Genomic DNA, 9,779 nt, shown 5'->3' on the forward strand with positions numbered 1-9,779 from the left:
GCTGGAGTGCAGATGAGCTGAGAGCGTGTGGGCAGGTCCTGTGTGGATTCTGCCGATGTCTCCATTTTGCTGATGAGAAAAGTCAGGCTCAGGGTATGGGTCGGTTGCCGAGGTGGGAGGACCTTGAAACTGGCCAGTGGGTCCCCTTCCTCCCACCAGAACAGGCTTGCAGCTGAGACTGGATGGTGAGAGGCAGATGGGATGTGGGGTCAAGGATCAGAGGGTACAGTGCCCCTCTTGGCTGCGAAGAGTCCACCACATACCCAGAGGTCAATACCTGTCCTCACCTCTGCCTTCCTCCAAGCCCTGTGCTCCTCAGCCCCTGCTGGGGGTCTTGGGAAGGTCACGGGCTGCATCTGGCAGCTGGGTTCTCAGACTGGCCATCCCTCAGCGCCAGTCCACAGTGGAGGAGCCTTTGTGAGCAGGCGCCTCAGGAATGGTGTCTGCCATGTGACCCTCTTGCTGGTCCTTTATTTTACTTTGCTTACCAAACGCTCATCTGGAATTTCCCAGAATTTTTGCGCCAGGCCCCGTTCCAACCTGACAAACATCAGCTGGTTTAAATGCCCCCACTGCCCTGGGAAGGAGGAGGCCACATGGTGGATGTGATTTCGGGGCCCCCATGTAGCTCACATTTACTTAGTACTGGCTGTGTGCCTCTTGCGTACACCCCAGTGCCATCTGAGCGGGCACAGCCTTCCCATCCTTCTGGTGATAGCCGCTCAGCCCACACCCTGCAGGAAATGTGCACCTCCCCTGTCCTTGGGCTGGGTCCCTCAAGGAGTCCCTCTCCCACTGCTCACCTGGGTCAGGGTTAGGAGGTGCGGGCAGTGGACTCAGCCTGGTGGAGTCCAGCCAGCATGGCAGAGAGGTCCAGAATCGACAGCTTCACCTGGGGTCCCAACACAGCCAGAGTCAGATCCAAGCCCCTGAGTGTCCAGTCCCTACCCCCCAAAACACTGGAGGATGCAAAGCAGGGGTGGGAGGTAAAGACTTCTATTAGATAGCAATGATGGTGGCTCCCCAGGGGCAGTGACCTGGTCTAAACCCTTCTGGGTTTTTTAAGCCTCAGTCCAACATCTCAGTCTAAACCTCCAAGCAATTCATTCACAGGCACTTTTCAGTTTTCTAGCTGGTTATCACCTGTATTATAGTTGAGTTAGTATTTTCACTTACATCAGTTCTTTTTTTTTTTTCTTTTAGTTTGATCAGTCATGTTCATTAGTGTATGACCTACTCTCATCTTCTCCTTTATTTTGTTTAAATTAACCTGTTTATTGATATGAGCTTAATGAACACCCATAGATCCACTGCCAAGACCTAGAACGTGATGGTAACCGTACCTTGGGCTCTGCCTTCACCTTTGTCACTGAAATAAACATCTGACAAGGAAACTATGTCTCCACCAAAAGTAGAAAGAGATTAAATTACCCCTTGTCATAAGTGGGGGTAATTGGAAGAATAACAAAATGAAAGTGAAACCAGGTTACTGAATTCTGGCAGCTACAGTTGCCCACAAAAGATGTGAGTCCCAGGCCCTGGAGACCAGGGGTATTACAGGCGTTAAAGGTATATTGTCACCGTTCCCGCCAACCCCACTGAACCTTTCTCCTTGGAAAGATCAGAGAGTTGGTTGAAAAGGGACTGGCTTTTGTCTGTTACTTGATACCGAGCCTCTGTCCCTCCTAGAGTCTTCTTTTGTCCCTTGGGATACCCGGGCCACACTTAAGAGAACAGTGGTATACACATGAATCCACCTGACTCAGGATGTGGCACTAAGGTAGGCTCTGGGGACCCAGTTCTTGGCATTTGGTTGAAATTCTGGCCTCTGGGTACAGGACAGGAGTGAGATGGGTTGGGGCAAAGGTGGGGTGCCTCGCTTTGTTTCCTCCACTTCTCAAAGGGGCTATGCTTTGGGGACCCACTAGGATCCTAACAGAAGGGTCCAATGTTAGAAACCCCCTCCCTCCAGTGTAAACCAGGTCACGTGTTCTACCACCTTACAAACCTGAGTGAATAGAAAAACCGGGCATCCTTGAACACAATGACCTTTGTGATGCCATTGTGCAGAAAGAAAAACCACTGTACAACCCTGTCCTCACACTCCCCAGGGGAAGCTAAGGCTTGTCCATGCAGGAGCCAGAGGGTCAGGGACTAATTACAAGTGAATTTCCGTCTCCTGGTTTTATCGATGTTGTCACTTGTTTGTGCTCTTTGATCCTAAAACAAAAGAACTCTTGGCATAAAAGTATTGTATCCATCAGTATATACCCTGGCCTAGTGCACAGCGAGGCCACTGAGAGCCAGAGATGGTCCAACTTCCTTCTGTCCTCGTAGCAGCAGAGTCGAGACCAATCCAAGGCTCCCAAGCAGGGGGCTAGGCGGCCATGCAGCTAAGAGACTGGGCTCTGATCACAGAGGGTCATGCTCAACCCAGAGAAGGTGGGATTGCAGGCACCGTATGTTCCCAAAGGTTGGGGTGCTGGAAGTGACCTGCAGAGGGGTCCTCACCAGTTCCAGCTGCCCCTCGGTGTCCTCGATGACTAGGGCAGGTGGCCGTCTCTGATGCTGACACACTAGCTGGTACATATTGAGTATTGCCATCCTGGTGCTCCCCAGGAGCAAGGTCTTCTCAGCTGCCGTGTTCTGGATCTGAATCCACTTGGATTCCTGGAGAACACCCCGCCCCCTGCCCCATTAAGGTGTGAGCTGGCCTGAAAAGGGCTGGAGCCCCATTCCCCTCTGCTTCCCACAAGTCAGATCCCGGTAGGCTCTCTCAAGGAAAACTGCCCATGAAAGTAGCGTTGCCCCATCTCCTCTTATTAACCCCGGCTCTCCTCCCGGCGGTGGGAGCCTGGGGTCCCAGACGTCCACCTCCTCCGGCCTCGGTACCCAGTGCAGCGTGCGCTCCCGCGCCGACTCCAGTCGCTCCAGGAGATGCGCTCGCCGCTGGCCCTGCAGAAGCAGCTCGTCCTGCCAGGAGTCCCGCAGCCGCTGCAGCCGCGCGCGCGCCTCCTCCAGCTCCGCGAGCCGCTGGCGCTCCGTGAGCCTCAGCGCCGCCTGCATGTCTGCTAGCCCGTCGAAGCGTGCCACCAGTTCGGGGACCTCTTGGAACTGGGATGGGGTCGGGAGGGGGTACTTACCGTGGCTGCGGCCCCCTCCCCTCCCCACGCCCAAACCCCGCGCCTCCTTAGCCCAACTGTGAAATGAGGGCATCACACATCCCTTTTCCCCAAGAGTTAGTTACTCCTGCCCCTCCCCACCCAGTTTCGATTTCTCGGTTGGGAAGATCCGCTGGAGAAGGCTACCCACTCCAGTATTCTTGGGTTTCCCTTGTGGCTCAGCTGGTAAAGAATCCGCCTGCAATGCGGGAGACCTGAATTCGATCCTTGGGTTGGGAAGATCCCCTGGAGAAGGGAAAGGCTACCCACTCCAGTATTCTGGCTTGGAGAATTCCATGGACTGCACAGTCCATGGAATCGCAAAGAGTCGGACACTACTGAGCCAACTTTCACTCCCCACCTCTACTGTTAAACTTAGCTAAGTTTCACTGCCTGATTAATGTTAATTCATTGTTTCATTGAACTAATACCGAGTTCCTGGATTCCCCCTCCCCCACCTGCCTGTGTGTCCTTCAGTAGGTTATCTTTGTGAGCCTCAGTTGCACCGTCTGTAAAATGGGGTTGACAACAAGACTCACTTCATTAGACCTTAGGGAGAATTCAAGAACAAAGCGTGTTCCTGGCATACAGTTAGTGCTCAGTAAGTGGTGACTCCTGACATACAGTCAGCGCTTCAGTAGTGCACACTTCCAAAGCCGTCCCTGAGGCCGCGCGGGGCTACACGTGACACTGGACCCCCAAAGCTCCTGCAGGGAGCTCACCTCGGGCAGCAGCTCCAACATTTGCCCTAGCAGGCGCGCGCAGGGCTCCAGACGCTGCAGCCCGTGCTGCAGCCGCGCGCGCTCCCGCTGCAGCTCGACCAGTTGAGCCCGGAGCCGCAGCGCCTCCGCCTCCCGATGGCCAGCCAGGTGCCGCTCCTCCGCGGCTCTCCGCAGTGCGCGGCTGCGCCGGGCCTCGGCGTCCTGGGAAAGAGGGATGGAGAGAAGGCAGCGACCCTCAAGACTTGGGAGCCGGCAGAGCTCGCCGTAGCCACTCCGTCCCAATATTCACACGTTGAGTCACGGGTTGCAAACAGATAGGCTTCTCCCCCAAACTCTCCTCCCATCCAGGCTGCCACATAACATTGAGCAAATTTCCCTATGCTATACAGTAGTCCTTGTTGGTTATCCATTTTAAATATAGCAGTGGGTACATGTCCATCCCAAGCTCCCTAACTATCTGTTCCCCACCCATTTCCAACCACCCCCACCCCCACCCCGCATCCCCTACCCACCCCCCACCCCATCAGCCACCCCTGCCCTGCCTCCCCAGAAACCATAAGTTCCTCCTCTAAGTCTGTGAGTCTCTTTCTGTTTGGTAAGCAATTTAATTTGTATGATTTCTTTTTAGATTCCACATATAAGGGATGTCATACAATATTCCTTTTCTGCCTGATTAACTTCACTAAGTATGACAATCGCTAGGTATGACAACCATCCATGTTGCTGCAGATGGTCTTATTTTATTCTTTTTAATTGGATAAACCCACTTTTTAAGTTTCTGTGACCTGTCTGACTCCTATAGGATTGTGACTTTGTGACCTCTGCCCTGCCTTCTTCCACCAGTCTCCACATACCTGCAAAAACTTTTCAAAGCGGATCAATGACCCCTTCAGCTCCTGCTCTTTCTGTTCCAACTGTTCCCATCGCTGTTTCAGGGAGGCCTTTGTGATCTCGAACACCTGGCCGGTAAGGAGTGGATATCTGTGTGTGTTTGGGGTTTCAAGTCATCCAGCGCTTTCAGGTTCATATTTAACTGCTCATCTTTTGCCCTTAATCTTGCTGCTGCACCCTGGCTCATATGTACCTGTGGCTCCCACTACCCATGATGAAGCCCAAATTCCTTCTGGTAGCCCCTGCATGTCAGCATCCCTGATCTTCCTTCGGGCCTCATCTCACCCTGTCTCCTTCGACACTGTTTTCCAGACTCTTACCCACCTGTGATTTGTCCTCACCTTCCTGTCTTTGTATATGCTGTCCCCTCTGTGTGTTTCTCCCTTTTCACCCTATTCCTCTTTGCTGGAGAAGCTGACTTGCCCTTCAGTCATCCTTAAGACATCACTTCCTCCAGGAAGTCCTCTGTGACCGCCCCTGTGTAGAGACAGGGGCTTTCTCTGGGCTCCCACCCTCCCTGCTCAGTGATTCCCCCCTCACAGCAATCACCACCCGGACACTTGTCTGTCCTCTTCTCTAGGCTGTGAGCCCATGAGGGCTGTGAGCCCATGAGGGCAGAAGTGGTGAGACTTCTAGATCCCAGGGCTTACCCTGCACACAGTAGCTGCTCAATGCACATTGATTTGCACCAACCGCTGATCTCATTTGACCCCCATTTGACAGATGAAGAAAGCAAGGCTCAGCACAGTGGCTTGTCTCAGACCTTGTAGTAATAAGTTGGCTCCATCACTTTCTCATCTTCTTTTGGAGGGGTCTGGAGTCCCCCAAATGTTTCAGGGACTGCACTGAGTGGCTCACCTCCTTCTGAGCCTGAAGGGCCCGGTCTGCATCCACCAGCTCCTGCCTCTTCTCCAAGAGACGCAGGACCGGGGGGACGTGGTCCATGTTCTGCTCTGGGATCTTTCTGGAGGGGCAAAAGGAAGTGCGGGTAAAGGAGGCAAGAGGCAGGGCCCCCAAATTCTCCAGTGGTGCCTGACATGCCCCTATTAGCCACCTCCTGGCTGTGGAATTTTTACTCATTCAGCAAATTGTCCTGAGAATCTATTCCGTGCCAAGCACTATTCTCGGCACTGAGGGGTGCAGCCTTAGTCAAGACAGACAGATCCCTAGTCTCCAGGAGCTGGCATCCTGCTAGGAAACACAGAAAAGAAAGCTAACAAACAAAAAACAATGCTAGGGACTACCCTGGGCTTCCTGGTGGCTCAGATGGTAAAGAATCTGCCTGCGATGTGGGAGACCCAGGTTCGATCCCTGGGTCGGGAAGATCCCCTGGAGAAGAACATGGCAACCCACTCCAGTGTTCTTGCCTAGAGAATCCCCATGGACAGAGGAGCCTGGCTGGCTACAGTCTGTGGGGTCACACGAGTTGGACACAACTGAGTGACTAACACTTTCATTTTCACACTTTAAGGGACTTAGCTGTCAGTTCAGTGGTTAAGACTCCAGGCTTCCAAAGCATGGGGCGCAGGTTTGACTAATGGTCAGAGAACTAAGGTCTGACATGCTGTGTGGTACGGCCAAAATAATAATAATAAACTATGCTGGGACATGGTAGGGACTGAGACGAAAAAGTCAGCAGACTAAAAGAAATCTCTCAATAGGGAGATAGAAAAGTCTCTGAGGAAGGGACATTTGAGCAGAGACTTGAAGGGGAAGATGGAGGGAGCCATGTGGACACTTCAGGGAACAGATTCTAGGCTGAGGGAATAGTCAATGCCAAACCCCAAGAGAAGAACCTTGGTATGTAGAAGGAGCTGCCAGGAGGCCAGTGCGGTGGGAAGGGAGGGAGGAGCAGGGTGATGGGAACTGAGATCAGAGAAGTTGTGAGGGTCAGACTGTGGTGGGCTGTGACGAAGGGTGTCTCTGGCTTTGACTCAGAGTGAGATGGGAAGCATGGGAGGATTTGGAGCAGAGGAGGTACCCCTCTGGCTGCTGTGGGGAGCAAGGCCAATAGGAGGGGCGGGGCAGCTGCAGGGGACCCGGGACAGATCACAGGATAATGTGGAGAGGATGCGATTTTCGTCTGGATGGCTCTGTAGAGAGGTAAGGAGGGGTGCGTCCTGGGTACCACTGGAGAGCAGAGCAGATGGGGTGACAAGGCAGAGAGAGAGGAGTTCAAGGGGAACCACGACACTGAAGGATGTTGCTGATGGCAGGCTGAGTGGGAAGCAGGGAGGTCAGCTCTTCTGTAAGGCCAAGTTGAGACTGAGCTGCAGGTTGATCTCTGCAGGAGAGTGTCTAGAAGGAGACTGAGATCTGGAGCCAGGCTCCCAGGAGAGAGGAGAGGCTGGACCCAGCCCCACAGGGTCAGCTGTGTCCAGAGCAGGAGGGATGTGCTACCATTCCACTTAGCTTGCCCAGCTCTGGTCCAGGGGAAACCCTCCCATTTTACTGATTCTGAGAATGAAGTTGGAGGACTCCCCTAAGTTAAGAGTCCACACTCGGGCTTCCTTGGTGGTCGAGTGGTTAAGAATATGCCTTGCAATGCAAGGGACTCTGGTTTGATCCCTGGTTTGGGAAGATCCCACATGCCCCAGAGCAGGTAAGCCCATGCATCACAACCATTGAGCCTGCAAGCCGCAACTACTGAAGCCCACGCTCCTAAAGCCTGTGCTCTGCAACAAGAGAAGCCAGCCAACACCATCAGAAGATCATGCACAGCAATGAAGAGCAGCCCCCACTCACCTCAACTATAGAAAGCCCACGTGCAGCAACAAAGACCCATCACAGCCAAAAAAAATAGGAATAACTAAATAAATAAATCTTAAAAAAGAGTCCACACTCCCACTGCAGAAAGCACAGGTTTGATTCCTGGTGAAAGTGAAAGCAGTAGTTGCTCAGTCGTGTCCGACTCTTTGCGAACCCAAGGACTGGAGCCCACCAGGCTCCTCCGTTATTGGAATTCTCCAGGCAAGAATACTGGAGTGGGTAGCCATGCCCTTCTCCAGGGGATCTTCCAGACTCAGAGATTGAACCCAGGTCTCTTGCATTGCAGGCAGATTCCTGGTAGGGGAACTAAGATCTCACATGCCGCACAGCCTAAAAAAAAAAAAATCTATATCTATATATAAAATGATACTGAAGTTGGGATCCCCTCCAGCCACAGTGCTGAATGAACAAGGCAGACAAGTTTCCTCCAGTCTTCCTCTAAAATGTAGTTTGCAGGGAGAGGGTACGAGAGTAATTCCTTCCCACCTTGGGTCAAACGATTTCATTTCAACTGGGTATCAGCCAGGGGTGGGGCTCAGGCACAGATCAGAGACCTGGATTATTGACCCAACTCTGCCCTAACTACCCCTGAGACCTTGGGAACATCAAGTCTCGGTGTCTTCCTCTGGGAAGTGGGGCCATAAACCCCACCAAGAACTGCCCAACGAAGCCAGGATCCGGGGGTGGAGGGAAGGAAGGGGCCAACCCACCCACTCCTGCCTGCCCTTCCTGCCCGCCTCTCAGTGTGCCCAGCACACTACTCACGTAGACAGTTTCTCTTGCAAAACCAGTTGAAAATATTCCTCCCAGGGCACTGCCATTCTCCCGCAGTTTCCCCCGGCTTTCTTTCTTTCTGGAATTTTGCACAAGTCTAGGAGGCCCTGGGGGCTTCTGATGGACAGTTTGCAAGCTCAGTACTCCCGGAAGGCAGCCACCCAGCAGGCCTTGGTCGCCCGGGCAACCATCGACACAACATTCCATTGCCAGCCCCAGACTGGAGAATCCGCCCCAAGAGGGAGGCGGCTGCGGGGAGGGGGCAGTTTCTGCCCTTTCTGGAGGAGACTTGAACTCCCAATCTAAATTGGGGTGCAGTGAACAGGACATGACTCTCTTGGCCAAGAATTTGCTACTGTTGGTACCCCATGGCTAGTCAAACCTCTTCCCGGATGGGTGGGACAGGGCTTCACTAACACAGCTGTGTGATCAGCTATGTTGCGTGCATGCTCAATCGTGTCCAACTCTTTGCGAACCTTTGGACTGTAGCCCGCCAGGCTCCTCTGTCCATGGGATTTTTTAGGGCAAGAATACTAGAGTGGCTTGCCATGCCCTCCTCCAGGGTGTCTTCCCATCCCAGGGATTGAACCCGAGTCTCTTATGTCTCCTGCATTGGCAGGCGAGTTCTTTACCACTAGCACCATGTATACGAAGCATACAGTTCTATGGGTTTTAGCAAATGTATAAAGTTGTGTATCCATTACAGTCAAGATATGAAATATTTTCATCACCCCCCCAAAGTCCTCATGTTCCTTTGTAATCCACCTTGTCTTCACTCAACCCCTGGCAACCACTGACCTGTTCTCTTTCCCTGTAGATTTCCCTTTTCCAGAATATCCTCAGTGGACTTGTATACATATCAGCCTTTTAAGTCTGGCTTCTTCCACAGAGCAGTATTCATCTGCGATTTATTCATACTGACGTGTGCATATTGACATGCATTTTTCACTACTGAGTAGTATTTGATAACATACTATAGTTTGTTTATTTGTCCTCCATTTGGATTATTTCTAATTCTGGGCAATTATAAATATAGCCTATGTTCACATCCAGGGCTTATGTGCAAACAGAAGCTTTCATTTCACTTGCACAAATACGTAGGCATATGATAGATGGGCCATATAATAAGTGCATGTTTAACTGTACAAAAAACTGCAAACCTGGTTTTCAAAGGGGCTGCTCTGTTTTATATGCACACTAGCAATGCATGTGAGTTTGGATTGCTCCATCTCCTCGCCAGCAGTTGGGACTGTCAGTTTTACATTTGTAAAAGTCATTCTAAAAGATGGATAGCTGTATGGATATAGCTTTTTTATTTACTGACAGTTGTAGATTCCTGTGCAGTTTAAGAAATAAAAAGAAAGGAACCATACTGCTTCACCTAGTTTCCCCCAGTGGTGACATCTCTCTTAACTACAGTCCGGATCACAACCAGATATGCACATTGATTAAAATCCTCCCA

General features: G+C 51.9%; 1 protein-coding gene across 1 annotated transcript; it reads right to left on the reverse strand.

Moving 5' to 3' along the window:
- Positions 1–6: 6 nt before the first annotated feature.
- Positions 7–8,364, reverse strand: CFAP73 (cilia and flagella associated protein 73). Its single transcript, XM_081546382.1, has 8 exons — positions 8,309–8,364; positions 5,633–5,738; positions 4,738–4,842; positions 3,884–4,084; positions 2,875–3,114; positions 2,512–2,670; positions 804–892; positions 7–69 (listed from the first exon to the last, which is right to left on the reverse strand). Exons 1-7 carry the CDS (start codon positions 8,362–8,364, stop codon positions 815–817), a joined length of 945 nt encoding a protein of 314 aa, XP_081402508.1. The 3' UTR covers positions 7–69; positions 804–814.
- Positions 8,365–9,779: the final 1,415 nt, after the last annotated feature.

This window comes from Giraffa tippelskirchi, chromosome 11 (genome assembly GCF_054371585.1).
Source record: "Giraffa tippelskirchi isolate mGirTip1 chromosome 11, T2T-mGirTip1v1.2.pri, whole genome shotgun sequence".
Classification (NCBI taxonomy): Eukaryota; Metazoa; Chordata; class Mammalia; order Artiodactyla; family Giraffidae; genus Giraffa; species Giraffa tippelskirchi.